Source organism: Phocoena sinus, chromosome 14 (genome assembly GCF_008692025.1).
Source record: "Phocoena sinus isolate mPhoSin1 chromosome 14, mPhoSin1.pri, whole genome shotgun sequence".
Taxonomy (NCBI): domain Eukaryota; kingdom Metazoa; phylum Chordata; class Mammalia; order Artiodactyla; family Phocoenidae; genus Phocoena; species Phocoena sinus.
In genome coordinates this window covers 64589100-64612101 of record NC_045776.1, presented here as the reverse complement: position 1 = coordinate 64612101, position 23002 = coordinate 64589100, and the positions used below count along the sequence as shown (strand labels likewise).

Genomic DNA, 23002 nt, shown 5'->3' with positions numbered 1-23002 from the left:
TCAGTGTTTCCTTGGGAGGTTTCCATGGCATTTTTCCTCAGAAATTGGAATGAGCGTTCGGCTCTGTGACCCTCTCAGTGTCCGGAAGCTGGGGCTCTGCTTGTGTGTGGGGCCTCGCTGGGCTGGAGGGAACCCCAGTCTCTTTTCTCAGCATCACTCCTGTGATTATTAGTTGTGCCTCCTCCATAGGACTGGGGCACAGGGAGCCAACGGACTACCTGGTCCTTACAGCTCTATAGCTCTGGGTGCCCGTACGGAAAGGGCTGGTGTCTGCTGTGACAAGGGGGGATCACAGCCAGGTGGATCCATCGAAGAAGGCTTTGAGGAGAGCGAGAGGGCCGTGACCCAGCAGAGGTGACAAGGGCAGGGCTCTGGATACTATGCAGAGGGTTCTGGTGTGAGGCAGCCCTGGGGGCTTGAGGGACCGAGCATGGGGTCGGGGGAGCTTCAGAGCATCAGGCCACCCGGCGGCCACCCTGGCTGTATGTGTATGGATTATCCAGGGCCGCACAGATTCTGGGCATACACACCCTCCCTACCCCCATTCAGGCTCAGAAATATTTGCTCTCCCCTCCCCGCTGCTTCCCCAGCAAGAACCCATGCCTGCAAAAGCACTGGTGTGAAATGCAGCATTTACTGAAGGTTTCATAGGGGTGATGGAGGAGAAAGTAGACACCTTGGAGTGTTTACGGGAGAATTCTTTCCTCCCAGGTCCCTCTCTCGCCTAGGTCACCTCCCTGGATCGATTTTTTTTTTCCCCCTTTCAAATAGACTTTATTTGTAGAGCAGTTTTAGGTCCACAGCAAAAGTGAGCAGAAAGGACAGAGATTTTCCATGTTCCCCTGTCCCTGTCCCCCCTGCCACTATTGACACAGCAGAGTGGGGCACTTGTAATTGGTGAACCTCCGAGGACACATGCCCCAAAGCCCACAGAGCGTCTGCGTTTGTAACCAGCACCCCAGAGCTTCTGGTGTAGGTGGTGCGGGAACCACGCTGTGAGATGCTGGCTTAAGGAGCTTGGCTTAGGTTTGAGAGGCGCTCAGAGCTTCCACAAGCATCCAGACTGGGCCGCGGTGTGATGCTCACAGGGAAGTGGCTTCCGAGGGTCTGCATCATGGGACGAAAGTGAGGAGAGTCTCGACGCGGGGCTTCCCGGGGCAGCTCGGGAGCTATCTGTGCAGGAGCCGCGGTTCAGAGGCCCCTTCAGCTGGCAGCACTGACCCCCACTCGCCGGGGCCCCCCCAACTAACTCGGGGCTTTCCTTCTCTCTCGGGGCCACAGGAGTTTGAGATCGAGCTGGAAGGCTCACAGACCTTGAGGATACTGTGCTACGAGAAGTGTTACAACAAAAGCAGGATCACCAAGGACGATGGCGAGAGTGCAGACAGGATCGTGGGGAAGGGCCAGGTGCAGGTGAGGCTGCTGCCCTCCGCTCCCTGCAGGGTCCTGTCTGCCCCCACCACCACCATGTAGTCGTCCCCCGGCCCCGGACACACTCACCCCAGCTCCAGATGCTCTGCGTTCTTCCCCACTTGACACTCAGGGACACTGAGATGGGGGTGAGGCAGGCCTGGCTCTGAATCATCCGCCGTGGGAGACCTGGGCTGGCACCTTCGCGGGTCCTTTTCTGCCCCTCTGTCTGTCTGTCTGTCATGCCCCGTCTTGTCCCCAAAGGAATTTCAGATCCACCTGTTTTTCCAGTGGGGCTGCCGTGCCTCCACGGCCTCCGGAAGACCCCAAGGCAGGCCGCTGAGTTGGTACCCTGGGTTGCAATTGGCAGTTAGGAGCTTCCTCTTCTTGGAAAAGCATGAGAGCCTGAGTCTACCTGCCTGACATCCCCTCTCTGGCTTCTAGACTCAGATTCCAGGGGGTGCAGCTGCATCCCTCCTGGGGCACAGGTCCCCCCACTGGAGCTGTCATAGGAGCCCCTGGTGGGCCAGGAGTGTCAGTACAGGACCAGAGAGGGGTCCCAGGTCCAAGCCATTCGGGCCCTCAGTCCTTCCAGTTTACCCAGGCCCTGGAAGCACCCCACCCCGCCCCCAGCACTCTCACCGCTTGGCAGACAGGAGCTGCATCACCTGCCTGGCGCTTCTTGCCGCCTCACCTGCACGCTCCTGCCCCCTGTGGAGAAAGCCCCGGTACCCTCTTTCTTTACGGGACATCTTACTGGACCCAGCTAAGCGGGTTCCTCCCTGCTCTGCCCTGGAGGTGGGCCCTGACTGTTCCCCACTCCCCCTGGTGCCCCGGGACCCCTGGATGAGGCCTCCTGGCAGGGGAGTGGTTGGACATTCCAGGTGCCAGTCAGAGGACAGGAAGCCCCGCCTCCCTTCCCTGGGGCAGGAAGTGAAGATCCTCACAGCAGGAATGACAGGAGAAAGGGTGACTCATCCCTGGGTAGTTTGTCATCTCTGTTGGCAAGTCTGGGAGTCACCACTCCAGCTGGCTGGCTTCCCCACCTTGGAAGCTTATTAGGGAATTAGATGGCTCAGGGTCTCCAGGGACCCCTGTACGTTGAGAGCAGGTCTGAAAGCAAAAACGCCCCTCTGATCACCCTGTTCTGCTCCCCTCACCCACCCACCAGTTGGCGCCACAGCGGCAAGACAAAGACGCAGGGAGAGGAAGCCAGTGACAGCTGGGGCTGGGCTCTCCTAAGGTGGAGATGGCCCAGGGTGTGAGGGCACACCAGTCCGGGACGACACTCTAGTGAGCCCACTGAGGTTGGGGTGTGTGTTGGGGAGCAGGGCTGCAGCCTCGCCTGCACAGGGAAGGCAGGACTCGTGGCCCCTCTTGGGCGGGGATGGTCCACGAAGGCCGGCTCCTGGTCCAGGGTCGCTTGGCGGCTGTCCTGGACCTGAGACCTGCCTGTGGCTTCGATCCTGGGTGAGAAGGGGATGGTCCCTCCTTGCTACCTGTCAACCCAGGGTTCAGTTGGGCCAGTTTTAGGGTCTTGGTTTAGAGCTGGGCTTCTGGGTGGAAAAGCAGAAAGGCAGGCCAGGATTTATCAGTCGTCCCACCTCTGGCGTCCCAACCAGGGACCCGTGGCCAGCCAGGTCCCTCCCTCCACCGGGGCCACCCTGCGTGAGCTTGGCAGACAGGGTGCTGCGTGGGTGGCTCCTGTGGGTGCTGCCTGATACTTACTGCCTTGCGGCTCATGTGCATTGACTCCCCACAGTGATCTTGAGACCCAGCCTTGTGTCTCCACGTAGATCTTGTCCACCCTCCTGGCTTTACGTGGGATCCCATGCTCACTGCTGGGCCGTTTTGTTCTCGATGGATCCTAGGGCAGTCCCCAAACGGTGCTGTTCCGTGAGTGTCCTGAGCTGGATGCCTTTGAGTGCCGCCGCGTTTAGGCACCTGCCTCATGCCAGTCGTCACTCTGGTCCTTAGTTGTCACCTCTGCTGCCCGAGGATGACTGGCTCCCTTTGCTCCCTCCCGCTCCCCTCTGTGTCTGTACCTGCCCCCAGCCCCGGCGTCCCTCACCCACACGCACCTTGCAGAGCCTACTATGAGCTGACAGGCTGGTGCCCAGCTCCTTTTCTTGGCTCCGGTTCCTCCAACCTTTGACGCCAGTCACCTGCACCCTCCACGGCTGGGGTCCCAGGGGTGGTGGACTTTGAACTGTGGCCTCTAAGCACTGCCGCTGGGTAACCGAGGGTCTCAGGAAGGGAAAGAGGAAAGAACTGACACTCATTTTCCTCCTTTACTGAGTCAAGCCGTCTTTGGAAACCCTCTGCCTTGATACATCTTGATGTAAACCGAACATTTCCTTACGCTCACACTTGTGTTCTCCGACAGTCAGGGGGTACCAGGTGAGTGCCTGCCCCATCTGGGGAAGATGTGAGCGGTGAGGTTAGGGGGCTGGTGAGGGGCGTCTCCCCGAGTCCCTACTGCTCCCAATGTCTGATCCCAGCCTGCGCTTCCCCATCCATGGTGCTTTGAGCTCCTCAGACAGTCCCCCTTCCAGTAGGACCCAGACGTGAGATGGGAGGTGGGGAGGGGTGGACTCTGTTAAAAAATACATTCATGGCCTTGTTAAACCAGCAATGCGGACTTCATTCCAGGGGGCTGTCGAAATAGGAGAGAGATGGGGCTCAGCTCTGAAAACAAGGAAAGGTGGGAATTTACCACCCGGGGGACAGGGAGCAGATGGAAAATGACTGAGAACATCAATAATGATGGTAGTAAGATAACACCAGGGCCAAGGGGGGTTCTGGCTAAGCCGACCTAATGGGATTCTTGCTAAAGACAGACCCAGGTGATCAGACATCACCAGGGGACGGTGGGGAATGAGTAGCTTGGTCAGATGTCGAGGTTGCTTAGATATCGAGCGAGGATGGGGGATTCTTGCTAAACTGACCTAGCAGGATTCTTGCTAAAATTGACCTCTTGAGGACATGCCCCAGGGACAAGACCTACAGGCATACCTCAGATATACTGCAGTAAAGCGAGTCATGGGAATTTTCTGGTCTCCCAGTGTGTATAAAGGTTATGTTTACACTGTACTGAAGTCTAAGTGTGCAGTCGCGTTGTGTCTGAAAAAACAACGTAAGTACCCTAATGAAAAAATACTTTATTGCTGAAATATGCCAGGCAGCATCTAACAATGCAGGGTTGCCACAAACCTTCAGTTTGTAAAAACACGGTATCTGCAGAGCACAGAAAAATGAGGGGTGCTTGTAGTTGGAAAGCAGCTCTGAGAAGCCTGTAGATTTGAGTCAAGGAGAGACTGTCAAGTCCCCCACCCCCACTGCACCTCCTGGGACCTGGGGTGAGTCATAGCTGTGTCCGCCCAAACTCGTTTCCTCACCTGTAAATGGGTGGGGGGGCATGGAGCTGTGCGTGGGGGCCTTCAGTGTCAGCTGCTGCTATTACTATTATTATTTGTCGTCACTGTTGTTAGTGGACAAGGCTGGCTTTGGCTCCGCCCCCTCATCTCTGCTTCCCTGGGAGACACGGTGGGAAACCCCACTTTTGAGCCATCATCACCCCGGGGGGGATCCCAGAGGGGCAGGAGGGGCGTTGGTGACTCAGGCTGTAGGCGGCCGGGGGGGACCTTGTTTATGAATCGGGATCCTCAGGAGGAAGAAGGAAGGAAGTCAGGGGAGGGTGGTCATGCCAGCGACACCCTGGGACCCCAGCCAGGCCTCTTTCTCCCTCCCCCTCCCCCACGGATGCCTTTTTTCTGTGGAGGGTCCACCTCGGGGAGGGCGTCCATGACTCCCGGGGCCCAGTCTTCCTGAGTTGGGGCTTTTCCCAGTAAATCCAGGTGCCTTCCGAGCCGGGCCATGTGCGAGGGGTGTGTGGCCCTGCGTGTCCTGCTGCGGGGTTGGGGGAGCGACGCATGCCTACATCCCCCAGGTGCTCCCTGCCCCAGGTACACACCTTAACTCGGAAGGTCAGTGGAGAGCCCTGCCCGTTTGGGGGGGGGGAGGTGCACACCCCAGAGTGTCCGAGGGGCGCCATGGAGAAGTGGGAGCCAGCCAGGGGTCAGCGGGCCCCAAGGGGCCAGGGATGGAAATCGGACACACCTGCCTGGGCCAGAGGTGTCAGTACCATCTGGGGAACTCGGTCCCAGTCCCCCAGGTTAGGGTTCCGGATCCATGTGTTTTTACCCCCCGTTGGTGTCGGTGAGTGGTAGGTTCAGGAACCGCTGGCTGGACTCTCAGGTTTCGGCCCCTGCTCTTCAGGTGACTGTCCTGGGTGAGTTGCCAGGTCCCGCTTCCCTCCCCGAGAGATGGAGCCCCCGCAAGAGGAGGGTGGGGGACTCTCCCTCCAGAACCCAGGGGGGGTGAGCTGGTTAGCTCAGAGCACCAGCCAGGGACCAGGAAGGAAGAGGGACAGGCTGTCCAGTGGGGATGTGGCCCCAGGATCGTTGCGGGCAGGTGTAGAGGGTCCAGTGAGCTCCCTCTTCAAGCCAGATCTGAGGCTCAGCGAGCTGTCCGTCCTCAGACCCCAGGAGCCCGCTGTGCCACCCTAGTGATCGATGGCCTCCGTGCGCCAGGCCCCGGGGAGCCTGAGGACAAGAAGACAGCTGCCCCCAGGCTTCACGGTCCAGAGCTCAGAAAGGAGGATGCTGCAGATGGGCCTCGAGGCGGAGCAGGCCCTGCCTGGGGCAGCCAGTGGCCTCGATGGTGCAGTTATGTCAGAGCGAGAGAGGAGTCAGGACAGACGCCTTCACTGAGGGTCATTGCGTCTGGGGCTTCAAGGGCTGGTTCCCTGGGTGGAGATGAGCACATCCTAAGCTCCAAGAGCAGCCGGATTCATGGGGATGTACGGGGCGCCGTGGTCTGAGGAGTTGCTGGGCCAGGACAGGGGCCCCAGTGCCCCAGCATGTCCTGGGTAGGGAGCGGGGGGCATCACCAGGGTCAGCAAAGCCCAGGGAAAGTGGAGCCTCACGCTATCGTGAATTTCTTCCTTCAGTTTTCCTTCCCTCACTTCCCTGTGCAGTGTCCTGTCTCTTCTGCTCAGAGGGTAACTTTCTGTCACATCCTAGAATTTTTTCTGCTCCCATTTGCATTGCTCTTGTGTGTGTCTTGCTCAACTCACAACTCAGGTTCTGATGGGAGCATCAGAAGTGATTTTTTTTTTTTTAATGTTTTATGTCTCATGTGAGCCTCACGGGTGAGACTGGGGCCTCGGGTGTCTGGTTTGACCCTCACTTTATTTGAGACTACAGCTCTGGGCCGGCTCAGGGTGGGACACGGTTTCCCAGACTTCTCCCTCAGCCGGGAAGCTTGTACCCAGACTGGGTATGGGCCAGGGGGTCCAAATGTGCCCCTTTTGGGGCGTCCTGGCACCCACACTCCAGCCATCACCAAGCTGTGAAGTATACCCACTCAGTCAGTCTCCCCATTCGACCACCAGTTCTGGGCCATTGTGCCCCGGGAGCCCAGGGGAGTGCCTGGCAACATCACCAGATGTGGAGGTGCCACCAAGACTTGTACACACATGTTCTCAGCAGCACAGACCATGACAGCCTCAAACTGGAAAGAACCCAAGCATCTACCAGCTGCTGGTGAGTAGATAAACAAACTGTGGCGTGACCATACTGTGGAATAGTATGCAGCCGTAAAAAGGGGAGGATGTTCTGACACACTACAACGTGGATGAACCTTGAGGACCTTCTGCTCAGTGAAACAAGCCAGTCACAAAAGGACAAATACTGTCTGATTCCACTTGAATGAGGTACCCAGGGTAGTCAAATTCATGGAGGCAGAAAGTAGAATAGAGGCCACTGTGGGGGTGGGGGTGGACAGAGAGTTATTGCTTAATGAGGCGGTTTCTGTTTGGGAAGATGAGCAGGTTCTGGAGATGGACATTGGGGATGGTTGCACAACACTGTGTATGTACACGTTTACATTACGTATTATATGCATGTATGTGTGAGCACAGAGATACCACAGTGAATGAAACAGAGAAGGCCCTGTCCTCGGGCCGCTTGCATTCTAGCAGGAGAGATACACACCAGCCAAAGTGTGGATAAGAGCCCTGGAGACCCGTCAGGCAGGAGGGAGATGGGGAGGGGGCAGCTGATCCTGTCACAAAGTCCCCGAGTCGCACCTGCCATCAGGATCATCTCAGGACCATCCACGTTCCGTCCACATGGCCGTTCACCGTGCCAGGGCCACGTGTGCGCATGGGGATGGAGGTGCAGTGGCGGGGGGGGTCAGAGATGAATGGGGTGAGACGGTTTTGTAAAATGGGTGGTGATTGTTTTTTACAAACATTTGAGGAGGATTTTAGATGTTCAACTGTAAAAGTTGTGAACATGTAAAGCCACAAGAGCACATCCTTGTACGGATTCCCTGGGGTTTGTCCTGAAGAAGCATATCTCTGCCACCGTGGGGAGAGTGGTGCTGGGACCCAGTCCCTCCTTGGCTCTCTTGTGGTCCAGTTTGGGGCCCAGTATCTTTTCTTCGTTAACTGACATACCATGCAGTGCATCCCTTTAAAGTATGTAAGTCAGTGATCTTCAGTAACTTACAGCATTGTACAACCGTCACCAACAATCCTGTTTGAGAATGTTTCCATCCACCCAAAACCCTTGCCCCGTTCCCACCCCCGGGCCCGGGCTGACCCGCTTTTTGTCTATAGATTTGCTCATTCTGCGTGCTTCCTATAAACAGAACCATACTCCATGACGTGGTCTTCCTGACCGGCTTCCTCCACTTAGCAAAATGTTTTTGAGGGTCACCCGCCTCATAGAGCGTTTACTTTATTCCTTTTTTGCCTGGACCACATCTCATCCGTGTATCCGCTCACCACGTTTTGTTTATCCATCTGGTCGCCAGTTGATGGATACTTGGGTTGTCTCCAGCTTGGGCTTGTGATGGTTAATGCTCCATGAATGTGTGCACGGTCTGTGTGTTAACAGATGTTTTCCTCCTTCCTGTGTGGAGACCCATGAGGGGAATTGCCAGGTCAGGCAGCCAAGGTTAACTTTGTGAGGAGCTGCCCTGCTTTTCCAGAAAGGCCACAGCAGCTCACGTCCCCGTGGTGGTGTCCGAGGGCTCCTGTTTCTCCACATCCTCCCTGACCCTTGTTACCATCTGTCTTTTTGATTGGCGCTGTCCTTTGTCTTTTTGGGTGTTGCTGTGGCCTGGTTGGGGTTAGGGAAGGGCAGGAAGGAGTTAAAGATGGAGAGGATAGAGCTCCCGAGAATAGACTGGTGAGAGAAGCAGGAGAGCAGATTCCCCTCCTGGGGGGAGTCTCTGGTCCCCTCTTAGGGACCCCACTCCAGGGAGTGGGTTACAGTGCAGACACGTGGGTCTCAGTCGGGAGGGCTGGGGAGGCCCCGCTGGACCGTCCTGGATGTTGACGGTTTCCCGGCGGAAACTACAGTCTCCAATGAGGCTGGTGAGGAGGGAACAGCATTTCCATTTTGGACAGTTCGGTCCTGCCACCGCCCAAGCTGGGGTGGGTGAGAAGATGCCCCGGGGTTGTCCGTCGGTGACCCGTTTGGCCGTGTCTGCTACAGAGCAGGCAGGGCAGTGCCTGGTCCTCGAGCGCCTGCCCCATCCTCGCCCCCTCCCTGGCTGGTCGCACAGGACCGTCTTCCAGGCAGACCTTGGGGCAACCGTCCACCAGGCTTACCGCCCACATTTGTTTCTCGGAGGCCCCCCTTGCCCAGCCCTAGGAGAGAGAAACGGGGACCTGGACCTTCCTCCTGGGAAGACAGGTGTGAGCAGGCCCTGTGCCCACCCGGGCCCTGTCTCTGAGCAGTTGGCGCATTCCGTGCTGAGATCCCGACAGCGGCCCTGGGTTTTCCCTCGTCTGCCATTTTCCGGCCCTCTCCCCTCCATGGTCCCCACTTGTTTACTTCCCTGTGCTTTCAATAGCCCAGGACAGGGCGCGCCAGCCTTGAGTGTTGTTTGGGGCTGGACGGAACCGAGGCACGGCCTCACCGTTGTGTTATGCTGCTTCCACTCTGCTCAGCACGCTCTGTTTGTTGGAGCCGAGCCAGCCTCGGGACCGTCTTCCCACTGGAGCCGCCCGGGCAGCGCCGTGGCCCAGGTCTGCACTCTGGGGGCTAGTGCGCGCCCCGGCCGCTGGGGCCCGGTGGAGGTGGGGCTGGACGTCGGTGCTGGGGGTGGATGGTGGCACCAAACCCTCTTGTCGCTGGGCCAACTGGCTGTGCTCTGGGGGCTGTGGGATGTTCTCCCACCTGAGTCCAGCCCCGGCAGTGCCTGCCGTGATGGGGTCACTGGCTGCGGGGAGGTGGGAGGGTGTCTGTCCCCTGAGCACGTCTGCCCTGAGGCAGACTGGCCGGGCAGACACGGGTTACTCAGCGCCTCCAAAGTCACCGACAGGAAACCAGCCACTTGAGAAGGAAGCTTGGCTTTTCTGGGCTTTGGAGAAAATAGTGACGCATCGGAATTCCCAAAACCAATAGGCTGCTGGCGGGGGTGTTTTTCCCATACAAACAAAAAGTAGAACTCAGGGGTGATGGGAAACTTTTACCTTGGCAAGACTGCAGGGGCGGGGCGTCCCGAGAAGCCTGGTCAAAAGGCGGAGGAGGCCGGGAGCTCGCCACACTGCTGCCCATCGCGCTCCTGCCCTGCCACGCTCCTGTCCATTGCGCTTCCGTCCATCACACCCCCGCCCTGCTGCCAGCCCCTCGAGCAGCAGGGCTGAGGATGCCAGAGACACCATGTGCAGCCGCCCTGCAGGGCTTCCTGCGGTACCTCCACCCCAGCCGGGCAGGCCGGAGACGGGTGGCCTCTGTCGAAAAGCACCTATGTGCTTGCGGCACCGCCCTGTGGACACACATCCGAAGCCTCGTGTGCAAGAGCAAGGTGGGCCTGCGGGTGGGCCGGGGATTCCTGGGTGGGTGGTGCCAGGCAGGGTCCCTGCCGCCCGGTGTCGGGCTCTGTTCCCCTCCCTGTCCCTCTCCTGGTCGGCTGGGGCTGGGCTGTGTGTGCCAGTCTCTGTCCTGGGAAGAGGAGAGGGGAGAGGGGCTTAGTGATTACCGTTCTTTGGAAGGAAAGGAAAGGTATCTTTCTGCTGCCGTGTTTCCCTGTTTACAACTGCCAGATGTGGTGGGAAACCGTCCCTTTCCTTGGGAGCAGGAAGAACCGTGCCTGCCCCCTTCCTTCCTGGGCGGCCAGGACACGGGAGCTGGGGGTGAGGGACCAGCAGTGCGCGTCCTTCCCTCCCGCCACACCTGGTCTGGTTGAGAGCTGGGAGCTCCACTGGCCCCAGAGCTGTGAGGGCCCTGGTGTCACCCCCCGCACGCACCCTCCCCCAGAGGAGGTGTGACCCCAGCTGGGTGTCGGGAAGTACCACGTGGGAGTGTTCTGTGACTGCTCTCTGCTCACAGACCTGCCCCTCAGGGTAGGGTCCCCACAGCCCAGGAGTGTGGCCCCCGAGATCCTCCTGGAAGAGAAGGAGAACCTGTCACCGCATGGCCCAGGAGGGAGATGCTCTGCCTCCCTCTGTTTGTCTGTGTCAGTCTGTCCATGGCATTTCAGATCCTTGCGAATGGTACCCAGTAGGATCTAGAGGGGAGGTGAGGAAGGCTCACCCCCAGGAGTACCTGTGATGACCTGTGCCAAGCGGGGGCAGGGGGAGGGCCTGGGTGCACACGCCTGAGAGGTAGGGCTTCGGGGCCTCGCTTTCCAGCTGCCTCCCCTGCACACGGCCCAGGTGGCTGTCTCCTCTCGGGTCCCTTGTAGCGGATAAACAGGTGATGGCTGTCCTGAGCACGCTGTGCGCAGTACCGCCACGTGTTGGGGTGGGGTGCACGCGTGTGCAGCACTCATGAAGTGTGGTCCTGCTCTTAAGCAACTTTCTAGTAGCAGAAATGAACCATCACCCAAAGCAAGCGATGAAATCCCGGGGCACCGTGCAAGGAGTGCCAGGTTATGTGGTGTCGGATGGTGGCTCCCTGACCTCGCTTCATACCAGAATCACCTGGGCAGTTTTTGGTTGTGCTGCTGTCAATTCTGCGGAGACTGGGGAGGTATTTCTTTAACAAGAGCTCCCAGGTGCTTATTCGTCCAGCCCAACCCGCTGGTATAGAACATGCGCTCCCCGGAACAGGGGAAATGGAGCCCTTGTGGACAGGGGACACGCAGCCTGACCAGGAAGGTCAGGGCATCTTACACTAAACAGCAGGGTGCCGAGGACCGGCGCTCAGACAGCGCTCTATGCGATAGAAGCGAGAGGGGCTGCAGGGAGCCTTTGTCCAGCCCCCTCGCCAGTGGCATGATTTGGAGCTGGGCTCCGGGTCCTTCTGGGCCTGACTCTGAGCCACGGGCCCGGCCTGGACTGGAGACGCCGCCTGCACGGGCTCCCACAGCCAGAGCTCAGGGCAGTGTCCCCAGCTCTTGGATGACACACCCCCAGGAAGATGCTTTTGAAATCGGGCTTCCCAAAGTGTGTCTAAATTGACTGTTCAGCCTCCTCCGAGCTGCATGAAGCACCTCTGATGCCGGGGGTGGGGGCAGGGAGCAGGACGGCAGGGCTGCCAGCACTGATGTTAGCTCCCATTGGGAAGGGACCGGAGGAGCAGGGTACAGTCCCCGAGCTGTTGCTGACTCATCCCGGGGGCAAGCCTGGGCTACAGGCAGCAAAGGTCTGGGGGCAGGAGGGCTCTGAGGTGCCGGGGGCTTCTAGCAGGTCCTCTCCTCTCTCAGGACCCCTCTTGGTCTCTGGATAGCGGTGCTGGCCAAGGTCTGGCTCCGATTCGACTTAGACATGGAGAAGTAGCAGGCTCGGGCCGCTGCCCGGCCAGGCCTTTGCACAGACCCCAGGGCATCTGATAATCATGGCCCCTTGCTTTCAGCTGGACCCCCAGGCCCTGCAGGACAGAGACTGGCAGCGGACCATCATCGCCATGAATGGGGTATGTACCCAGGGGGCTGTGTTGGCACCCGCTTCCTGCCGAAGGCTGGGGTGGTCCCGGTCTCTTCCAAAACAGTCAGAAGGAGGCTGAGCCTGAGCCGGTGTCTCAGGGGGAATGTGGCTGGAGGAGGCAGAGGCACTGTGGGGCAGAATCGCTGTGTGCAGGCAGGAGTCCGCCTGGTGGCTGGAGTGCAGTCACCCGCCAGGCACTGAGCATCCCTCCTCAAATGGCAATCCAGTGGCATCATGGGGACAGACAGGGCCTTGACCCTGGGGTCTGCCCGTAGAAACTGAGACCCCTGATTAGCCTTCAGTTCCCCAGAAGGATTTTTTTTTTTAACATCTTTATTGGAGTATAATTGCTTTACAATGGTGTGCTAGTTTCTGCTTTATAACAAAGTGAATCGGTTATACATATACATATGTCCCCATATCTCTTCCCTCTTGCGTCTCCCTCCCTCCCACCCTCCCTGTCCCACCCCTCTAGGTGGTCACAAAGCACCGAGCTGATCTCCCTGTGCTATGCGGCTGCTTCCCACTAGCTATCTATTTTACGTTTGGTAGTGTATATATATATGTCCATGCCACTCTGCCCCAGAAGGATTTAGACCTTAAAAAGAAAAAGTACTACCACACACCAAGAAAAGTCTGGGCACGTAGGACAAAATGTTACCATTTGATAGATAATTCATCTTTTTGTTATATTATTCTCTATACTTTTTCTCTAGTGTTATTGTTGTTAGAATTATATAAGAAAGAGAAGCAATGGGGTCGTTGGGGGAGGTTCTGCAGAAGCTGGTCCTTAGATCACCCTGACCATTCCTGGCTCTTGCTGAGTTGGACTAGGGGCCACCCCGCACCTGGACCTTGCCCTGCGCACCCGGGGGCGTGGATAGAATTGCTGAGATCCCGGGGCCCCTGGAAGCACAGGCTGTGAGGACCAGGAGGGTGAGAGGGTCGTGCCCCCTCCACTTGCAGATTGAAGTGAAGCTGTCAGTCAAGTTCACCAGCAGAGAGTTCAGCTTGAAAAGGATGCCTTCCCGAAAACAGACGGGCGTCTTCGGAGTCAAGATCGCCGTGGTCACCAAGTGAGTGGTGAGGGGTTGGGGCTCATGCGTCTCTCGTCCCTAAGGACCAAGGGCACCCCCGCCCCAGGTGTTTCTGGAGGAAAGAGCAGGTGTGGGTCTCCTGCTCCGTCCACAGTCACTGCACGGGGACGCCTCCCAGGCCCTTGGAGCACCGTGCTCGGCTGCCTCCCATGTTTACCATGAAAGGTGTCCCCATGAGCTCAGAGGTGTCCCACCCCCTTCCTGCTGCCCGCGGAGCTGCGCTTGGCAGGGTTTTCTTCCCTCGCTCGGAATTTGTCACGATCGGGCCTCCTGTTCAATGATGGAAACGCTGCCCCTTTGTCACGGGTCAGTTGCCAGGAGAAGCTTGTGTGTGGGTTTGAGGGCAGTTCTCAGGGACACAGGCCGCCTCCTGCCAGAATCCATTCGCTTCCCCGATTTGGAATCTGGCCGGGCCCTGACCTCGCTGGTCGTCAGGCAGGGACCTGCGTCAGACGCTCCCTGGACACCTTTTGTGTCCAAACACTGCTCCCTGCTCCCGGCTGCACCCCAGTCGTCCCCCCCAGCACCTCCGGGTGGCTCAGGGCGAGAGCAGAGAGCACTGTCAGCAGGTGCCCCAGAGAAGCACTGCTTGCGAGAGCGTCTAGGGACAGAGCTTCACCGGGCTCCCGCATATGCAGTCACTAAACTAGACTGAAGCTGACCCTCCAGACAGCAAGTCTCCTGTGTTTGAAGTGCTCTTACCCCGGCGTCCTGCCTGGAGCTACTGGAATTGTCCGTTGTTAGGACGTGGAAGAGAAAAGTGTTAGAATCACAGGAGTCTGAGCACTGGCGTGAGGCAGCCCCATGGAGCTGGTCCTCTGGCCCGGCCGCCTGCTGGGCTTAGGGCTCACCTCTGCCCCAGGCCTGAAGGGGTCAGGATTTTCCTCTCGCACAGCAGGTAGCGGGCAGGGCTGAGACCGGGTCCCCTGACCCGACTCGGAGACCAGACCGTTTTCCAGGACCCTTGCAGTCACCTGTTAACCCAGGGCCTGGGATCTTTTAACTGACTTCCAGTGGCTGACCTCAGTTAGAAAAGCCTCCTGACTGTCCCTCAAAGGTCGTGTATGACTTGTAGGGTGTCCAGCCATCTGGAGCTGTTGGAAAGGCCCCGGTAAGATATAAGCAGTAATAATCGTGAGATCTCAGAACAGAGAGAGAACACACAGAAGGCTCTGGGTGTGCCCAAACCTGGGTGCTGCAGGTGTGCAGAGCGGTGCAGGGATGAGCCCCACTGCAGCCCGAGCCAGGGCTGCCAGGCACTGAGGGCATCCCCTCCCCTGCAGGAGGGAGCGTTCCAAGGTGCCCTACATCGTGCGCCAGTGCGTGGAGGAGATCGAACGCCGGGGCATGGAGGAAGTGGGCATCTACCGCGTGTCCGGAGTGGCCACCGACATCCAGGCACTGAAGGCGGCTTTTGACGTCAGTGAGTGTCGGGCTGGGCAGTGCAGGATGGTGGTGTGGGCACAGTGCCCAAGCCGAGATCCCGGCGTGCCCGTTTATGTTACAACGAGAAGGAAATGGCACTGTGGGAGGAGGTTCTGCACAAGCCAGTTCTTAACCCGTCCTGACCACACGGGCGTGGCTCTTGCGGAGTTGGACCAGGGGCTCCCGTGGGGGCGGCCCCATCTTGCACCAGGGCTCCGCCTGCTTGCCCCCGGCCGGGAGTGGAAAAGAGGTGCCAACCAAAGCCCAGGGGTCAGTGCATCTGGCTGCAGAGAAGCCGGTGGAACTGCCCCAATGGCCAGATAAGGACACGAGACCCCAGAGGGTCCTGGAAGTGGAAGGGGGCAGAGCCAGGACTTCGGCATGGCCTGGAGCCATGGACGTGTGGGCCCACCCACAGTTACAGCTCCCTTTAGGTGGCCAGCATGGGCCCGGCCTGTGGCTCAGAGGGTAGAAGCGACTCGGGGTCCATTGTGGACCTTGTTCTACGTCTGTGCTCTCTCCAGACAACAAGGACGTGTCGGTGATGATGAGCGAGATGGACGTGAACGCCATTGCCGGGACGCTGAAGCTCTACTTCCGAGAGCTGCCTGAGCCCCTCTTTACCGACGAGTTCTACCCCAACTTCGCCGAGGGCATCGGTGAGTGAGGGGGGTCAGGGGCGAGGTGAGGGAACCCGAGTTTCAGCCCAAACCCTGCGTGTGGCGGGCGACCGAGAACCAAGCCGGTCCCAAGAGGCCTCTGCCCATCCTCAGCGGACTGCCCGCTGTCCCGGTCCCTCCAAGTCGCCCGAGAGGCTGCAGCAGCTGGCGCTGCTGTGGACACGCCTGGGTGCGGGGTCCTGGAGGCCACTGTCCTCCTCATCTACCCCAGGTCCTGGCCCCGTCAAGCAGGGCTTCAAGCCCGACCTGACCCCCAGTCCACCTGGAGGGTTGGGGGCGCTGGTGCATGGGGCAGCTGCGGCCTCCGCACCTCCCTCCAGGGCCGTTCAACAGAGGACCTGGCCCCCTGGGTGCACAGGGTGATGTGATGAGGGGGCCTTGGGGCCTCGCGGCCCTCCTGCTTGTCACTCTTCCTGCTTTATTCCAAGCCCAGCTTCCCCTGCCTTGGGCTCTTCCGAACAGGAGGCGGGAACGGCCGAGTGTGCCAGGAGGGCAGCTGTGCCCGGCGCCTCCTGCCGCTGGTCCCTTTGGTGCTGTTGACCCCTTTGAGATTCAGAAAAGGCGTCCAGGGTGGCTAGCTCTCCACCCCAGCTCCCACCACAGCGTCCTCAGTGGGGGCCAGTGCTGTGAGGCGGGACGGTGACGGCCCTGGGCTGTCCTGTGTCCTCCGACACGGGCCCTGGGAGAGGCCTCCAGCCCATGCTTGTGACCCTGAGAAGTAACCGCCCCGTGCCCCCCGCAGCTCTCTCAGACCCCGTGGCAAAGGAGAGCTGCATGCTTAACCTGCTGCTGTCACTCCCGGAGGCCAACCTGCTGACATTCCTCTTCCTTCTGGACCACCTGAAAAGGTAACCCCAGCTCCTATGTGGAGGCTCAGGGCTCCGGGACCCCCAAAGGCAGCAATGGGGGGGGGGTCCTCTGTGCTCCACTGTCTCCCTGGTGTCAGACTCCCCGGCACCCAGGGCCTTCTCTCTACACCTGCCCCGGTCTGTGGTTGTCCCCTCTGGGTACCAGAGCCACTGCCACCCCCATCCCTCTCTGCCACGGCGAGTGGTGTGCTCGGATCACCACCACCACCGCCCCCCACCCATCCCAGAACCGGCCCCTCCACCTGGTGGCCTTGAGCACTCTTCATCCCGGGCCCCTCTGACCCAGAAGAGCCAGGGTGGGGTCTGCTTTCTGCACAGCTGGGGCTGAGCCCTTCCTCCCGGGATGGCCTGGGTCCTTGCCCACGTCCATCCTCAAGATGGTGTCACAGCAGCACCCGCTCTTCTGCCTCGGCCCTCCGCAGGGTGGCAGAAAAGGAGACAGTGAACAAGATGTCCCTGCACAACCTCGCCACGGTGTTCGGCCCCACGCTGCTCCGGCCCTCAGACAAGGAGAGCAAGCTCCCCACCAACCCCAGCCAACCCATCTCCATGACCGACAGCTGGTCCCTGGAGGTCATGTCCCAGGTACGATGGCCCTTGCCACCCGGCCTTACACAGGTGGCCTCTGTCTGCCCCTCCCTGCGTCCTGCCGGTGGTTCCCACCGAGTTGTGCAGGGTGGGTGTCCAAGGTTTAGAGAGGGACTTGTCCGGGGCCACGAGGCAGGGAGGAGTGGGGAGGACCCAGGCCACCGCTTTTTCCTCTGTACCTTTGTGGGGTTTCTCAGGGCCCGCCCCACCTGGCCGTCCTCCAGGGGCAACCAGATCTCTTGCTGTGAGAGGCTTGTGTCACCAGCAGGGCCCTCGGGGCTCTGCTGGAAAGGCCTCTTCTCTGAGCCGCTGTCCCCTCCTGCTCTGCCCGGCAGGTCCAGGTGCTGCTGTATTTCCTGCAACTGGAGGCCATTCCTGCCCCAGACAGCAAGAGACAGAGCATCCTCTTCTCCACCGAAGTCTAAAGGCCCAACTCCACCTCCAAAATGGCGGCAGAACGGCCTGGGAACCTTCTAGGGAAACGGGCTATCCACAGAGCAGGAACCGAACCTTCCAGAGGAGTCATTAGGCCACCCCCCAGGGCCGGGTTGCTGCCAAGAGACAACTACCCAAGGCAAAAGGCCAAGTGGCCTGGGCAGTTCCAGGCCCACCTCCGGTGGGGCCTGGGAACTCTGGGCTGGCCTCAGACTGTGGTTTTCTACGCCGCCACCAGAGGGCGCCCCAAGCCAGCCCTCGTGTCTCCGGTCACGGGCCTGGGCGGGACCAGGCAAAGGGAGTGGTTTTTACGCATTTAACTTATGAGAGTTTAAAGATTTCTACTGGATCACCTGTCGAGATGCACCCTCTCCAGGGAGAAGGGAACAGGAGCAGATTCCCTTGGTATCGTGTCTTGAATAAATACTGCTGCTGCTTCGTGCCCAGGGGCCAGGCCCTGTCCAGCGTGGGCGGGGGCGTTTCGATTTCCCAGACTTAGAAATTCGACTCCTGTTTGTAACAGGTTTGAAAAGCTAAATCTACACTGTGTAGCGCTTGACCCCTTTCACCTCCTTTCTTCTTTCTTTCTAGAAGGTTTTGTGCAGTAATGGGTCTTCTTCCGGTTCTATCCTGTTGCTTTGTTTTTGCTGATCACGTGCCCCTCAGAAGGCAGCTCCCTGCGGAGCTGCATAACGTCCCGGACCGGACACCAGGGGAGGGAGGCCCAGGCTGCGCACTTTATGGCTGGTTGTCTAGGGAGAGTGATCCTGTTCACCATCCCGACTACCCCACCGGGCACACATTCTTCTCATCAGCTCAGAAAGGCCTTGATCTCTGGCCTCCTCCGGCCTGTGGCCCATCTGCCCCCAAATCTCCCTTCCCCTAATCGTGTCCCGCCCCCCCCCGCCCCCCCCCCCCCCAGATCGCTTCATTCCTCGCTCTTTGCTACACACACTCAGCAAACTTTTGTAAAGTTTTCCTCTGGGCGGCGGCAGCTTACCGACAGCTTGTTTTAAACTTTGATCTGAATAGCCTTTTGATACTTGAATATTTTTAAGTTTTATACATAGTTTCTAATTTTTTTCCTAACAGATTCAAATTCCTAATAAGATACTAGAATGTACTCTGTGGACAATCTATGTCCCAGCGGCATCTCGTCTTCCTCTAAGCGCCAGCTCTGTTTCCATCAGGAGCCACTTCTGAAGTCTCCTGAGCATCTGGAATTGGGGTTGGGGGGGGGATTAGGAACAGGCTGGGCCGAGGGTAGGGGCTGCCATCCCGAAGCAGGTGGAAGGACAGAGCCCCCCACGCTCCACACACCTGTGCGGAAGCCAGGATGCGCCTGGTAACCCTCCTGACCGTCTGACTTAGAGGAAAGAGAACTGGGGAAACCACTAAGTATTTTGAAGAAACAAGTCTGTGAAGAATTGCATCACTTTTTTCGAAAAAGGGATGGGGGCGAGGAGAGAAGAAACTTCCATGCTGGACTTGCAGGAAGAGAGGATGTAGCTGAACCGGAGGAGGGAAGCGGTGGCATCACTCAGGAAAAGGCGTTTGCTTGTCACGCGATTAGACCAGTAACAGGTAGCACTGTCCAGGACCCTTCCCATGTCCCTGGCGGGGTGGGAAGGCTCAGCTGGTGTGTCAGCGGGCAGCTCCTGCCCGAGGTCACGGCACACAGGGGCCCATGTGCCCCCCCAACTCTACTCTCTGCTCACGGACCTGCGGACGCAGGGACGGAAAAAGAAGTCACTCGAAGGTCTTAAGTCTGCATACTGTATTTATTTAGTTGTACTTTTTTCTTGTGAGGAGAGCAGACCCACCGTTTTAAAGCAGTGCTGCTCTCCTGGGGGATGAGTGGGGGGAGCAGGGTCCTTTGTGCTTTGCACGTCTCTGGGATCCATGGGTTTCCCGGGCCTCCAGTCCCTGGCCTCTTCTGGCCTGGCTTCCCATCCCCGTCTGGCCCTGCAGGGGGAACACACTTTACTTAGAAAAGCTAGACCTGGCCCCGGTTTCTTTTTCCCTGGAGTCTCATGATTTGCGTCTGTCGCATTGAAACTGGAAAGCAGTCTCTCAGTGTCTGTGCCAATTTTCGTTCCCTCCCCCCATCTCCTTCCTCTATTTGCTTTTTATTTATGTAGGATGCGTGGTGTTTAGTGATGGAATGACCACTCTTTCTTGTTCAGCTGTCAAAGCACTCCTTTGCCGAGCCTCAGTGGTGGTGGTCGCTTTGGGTCACTGGGCGCCCCTGTCGTCCGTCTGACACTCAGGCCTGAGGGTCGGCAAAGCCGGTGGGCAGGTGATTACCTGGAGGCCAGACGTGACCTTCCACAAGGCTCAGCCGCTGGACTTGGCAACGAGAAGTGACGCCTTGCCGTCTGGGCCCTAGGTCTGGGTCTGGAGCCTGAGCAGAGGGCAGCCCAGCCTCGGGCTGCAGGTGGCAGGCAGTCTCTCCGCAGCCACATGTCTGAGTTTGAGCTCGGCCATGTCTGTACCACCACAGGGGAAAGGACAGCTGCCACTTTCATTAAAGTTCCCCGAGATGACTTGTGTCAGTGGTGATGGCTGCAGTAGAAAGAAACACCATGATCGGAGCCTCTGGGAGCATCCCCGGAGCCACTGGGTTGGGGCTGAGGGTGGGCATTGGAGCTGGAAGAAGAAGCAGGTGGTATGGAGAGGTGGGTGTCCAGGAGGCCTCCCTGAGGGTAGTGGGCACTACTGGGGACAGCCCAGGCCCAGGGCGCCCACTTGCCCACAGGCAGTCGCCCCGCTGAGCATGGGGCCGTCTGGTTTGGGACAAACGGCAGAGGGGACACCAGCCGTGCCAAGCCCGGGGGCAGGGAGGGCTCCAGCCCCACAGAGCCTAGCCCTGCACGAGCCCCTCAGCCTCTGTGGTTTCCGGTGGTGCTGCCAGGTGCGGCCTTTCTGTTGCCAGCAGACGGGACGTGGGTCACTCTTAGCCGTCACCAGCCTTGCCCACAGAAAAAGCCACCCAGCTTACAGGGAAGCCACGCCCGGGTGGAGAGGGGTGTGCAAGGTGGGCTCTGCTGATGCAGCTTGGGATGAGCTAGGGCCACACCGGCTCGGACCCCGATTGCCGTGCTCGGTGCCTGTCAGCCATCACCCTGAGGCTCCCCCAGGGTCTTCACGTGCACCATGCCATCTGCCCACCTGACACCTGCTGATGACGAAAGGGCTGCCACTGGCCCTCCTCCAAGTATTTGGCCCCTAAAAGGCTACGTAGCTCTGTCTATCCCTACCCACCTTCCTATTGGAAAATCTGTTCCAAAAAAAGCAAAAGCCCCATTGCGTCTCTCTTAGTAGGAGTTGATTTGGGGGGCAAGCTGACTGTCCCCATGTTCCTGAGAGCAGGGGCTGTGTCCAGCCAAGCCCAGGCCAGTGGCATGGCCCAGGGAGCAAGACCGTTCATTGCTATGGAATTTGAGGTCTTACACCTCAAAGACCCTCAGAGGCCTCTTAATCCAATCCCTTTACTTGGTAGCTGGGTAAACAGGTGCGCAAAGGCCTCCCCACACACCCGGTGTCCCAGAGTTGGTTGAAGAACAGAGGCTGGGATCTTGGTGTCTTGATCCCTATAGGCTGGCTCCCTTTCTGCTGGACTGGACATGGCCAGCTGAGCAGGCCCTGCGCCGGGGCCCAGCGTCACACACATACCCTGGGCAGATAAAGGAGGGCAGGATTTTGTGTAGAAATCTCAGAAGAGCCTGTATACCTGCCCCCCCAAAAAAGGATGCCCCAGTTGCCTTAAACGGAAGCATTTCTATGATGAAGCTAATGATGGGCTGTCACAAACAGCTCCGGAAAAATAAACAGAAAAAGTGAGGGGGCGAAAGACACACCAGCTCTTGAAGAGGCCCAAATGGCCTCCCAGAGCAGCTGCTGTGGGTCAATGGGCAGGATCGGTCCTGAGAGTCACCTCTGGGTGAGAGAGCTGTCAGACCAGGGGAGAGAGCCCTGCGTCACCCCAGCTCTCCCAGGGTGGGAAGCCAGACGGCATGACAGACAGGTAGCCACGTAAACGGTTTCCTGGAGGATGGAGCCCTGCTGCGTCTCTCAGGTGTGTCTGGGTTGGGAAGGAAACCAGCTGCTTGGGGGACTGAGACTGCTCCTCTGCATGTCACCAGATGAGATGCACCAAGTGCCTGGCCGGACCTCATAGGCCACGTGTCCCAAGACAGGCCTTCTCAGGGCCTCTCTGGCCAGTTCTGCCAAGTCACCAAGGGCTCAGTCCATGCACCGGCTCCTTTCCGTTCCCCTCCTGTAGGTGGAACCTGGCAGACCTGACCAGAAACTCTCCCTTGGGGTTTTCAGTCACTTGGTGGAAACGAGCCCAGCAGCTGGGGATGGGGAGGTTCAAATGGGATTCTGGCCGAGAAAGGACCCTGAGGAGCGTGGTCTACGTGGGCTCAGGTCCTGAGCCACTGCCAGCTGAGCAGCCCCGGGAAGAGGGGGCACCAGGATGGTGGCTGCCACAGACGTGGGGCTTCCCCGGGGCTCGAGGGCTTGAATGACCCCTGGGGCTGGGCCTCCCAAGCCCAAGGCCCGGCCCCAGGGCCAGCGTGGGAAATCGGGACTCATGCAGAGGGAAACATGCTGCAGCTGCTTGTTTAAATAAAACCACCAGTTAAAAACTGCCTTGCTGGGTGGCACTGCCCTGGTTCCCTCTGGGGCTCCCCAGCCCCCATAAGCCCAGCCTCCCCACTGCCACTGGGCCAGAAGGAGGGAGAAGCAATGGGGAGAGGGGAATGGCTGCTGTTTCTTCTGTCTTCTGAAAATAACGTTTCCAGTGTCGGGGTGGCGATCAGAAGTTAGTTGGAACAGGCTACGGCATCTGTGACTTTTGTCTGTGTTCTTCATTAGATAAGCACTCCTGATCTGCATCTCCCAAGCAGGGCCCTTTCATCTGGTGATGGCCAGGAAGAGACTCCTGGGACTCCTGGTCAGTGGGCAGCAGCTGCAGGAGCCTGTCCACCCCAGCAGGCTGGCCTCTAGCCTCTGCGTCTCGGCCCACCCAAGCCATCTCATGCTAACCCTGCCTCCAGGTGGTGCCATGCTGGGGTACTAGAGGGTAGTAAATTCCTCCTCCACCAGCTGGCATTGTCCACACCCTCCTTGTGCTTCTTTCTGGCCCCCAGAGTTTTCTAGACTCCACTGCTCCATGGTAGTTATGAACTGAATTGTGTCCCTAAAATTCACACGTTGAAGCCCTAACACCCAGTGTGACCGTGTTCAGAGATTACCTTTTAGGAAGGTAATTAAGGTTAAATGAGGTCATAAGGGTGGAGCCCTGATGTGATATGACTGGTGGCCTTATAAGAAGGGGAAGAGAGGGACTTCCCTGGTGGTCCAGTGGTTAGGACTCTGTGCTTTCACTGCCGAGGCCCCTGCATCGGGGAACTAAGATCCCACAAGCCACGCAGCACGGCTGGCTGGAAAAAAAAAAAAAAGGAAGAGCCACCAGTGATCTCTCTCCACTTCTCACAGAGGGAAGGCCGTATGAGGACACGGAGAGAAGGGGCTCAGCCGCAG

At 58.7% G+C, this 23002-nt stretch overlaps 1 protein-coding gene across 4 annotated transcripts in view; it reads left to right on the top strand.

Moving 5' to 3' along the window:
• Positions 1-19998, top strand: part of BCR (BCR activator of RhoGEF and GTPase) — a 100663-nt gene extending 80665 nt beyond the window's left edge. For 2 of the 4 annotated variants that reach the window (XM_032602392.1, XM_032602393.1), the window contains exons 16-25: positions 1282-1413; positions 6866-7016; positions 9971-10296; positions 12288-12347; positions 13325-13434; positions 14739-14878; positions 15405-15539; positions 16303-16408; positions 16852-17014; positions 17353-19998. In XM_032602392.1, the coding sequence (XP_032458283.1) occupies positions 1282-1413; positions 6866-7016; positions 9971-10296; positions 12288-12347; positions 13325-13434; positions 14739-14878; positions 15405-15539; positions 16303-16408; positions 16852-17014; positions 17353-17442 (1413 nt within the window). In that variant the 3' untranslated portion in view covers positions 17443-19998. The remainder of the gene's footprint in view (positions 1-1281; positions 1414-6865; positions 7017-9970; positions 10297-12287; positions 12348-13324; positions 13435-14738; positions 14879-15404; positions 15540-16302; positions 16409-16851; positions 17015-17352) is intronic. The other 2 variants (XM_032602394.1, XM_032602395.1) reach the window with 1 other exon arrangement.
• Positions 19999-23002: the final 3004 nt, after the last annotated feature.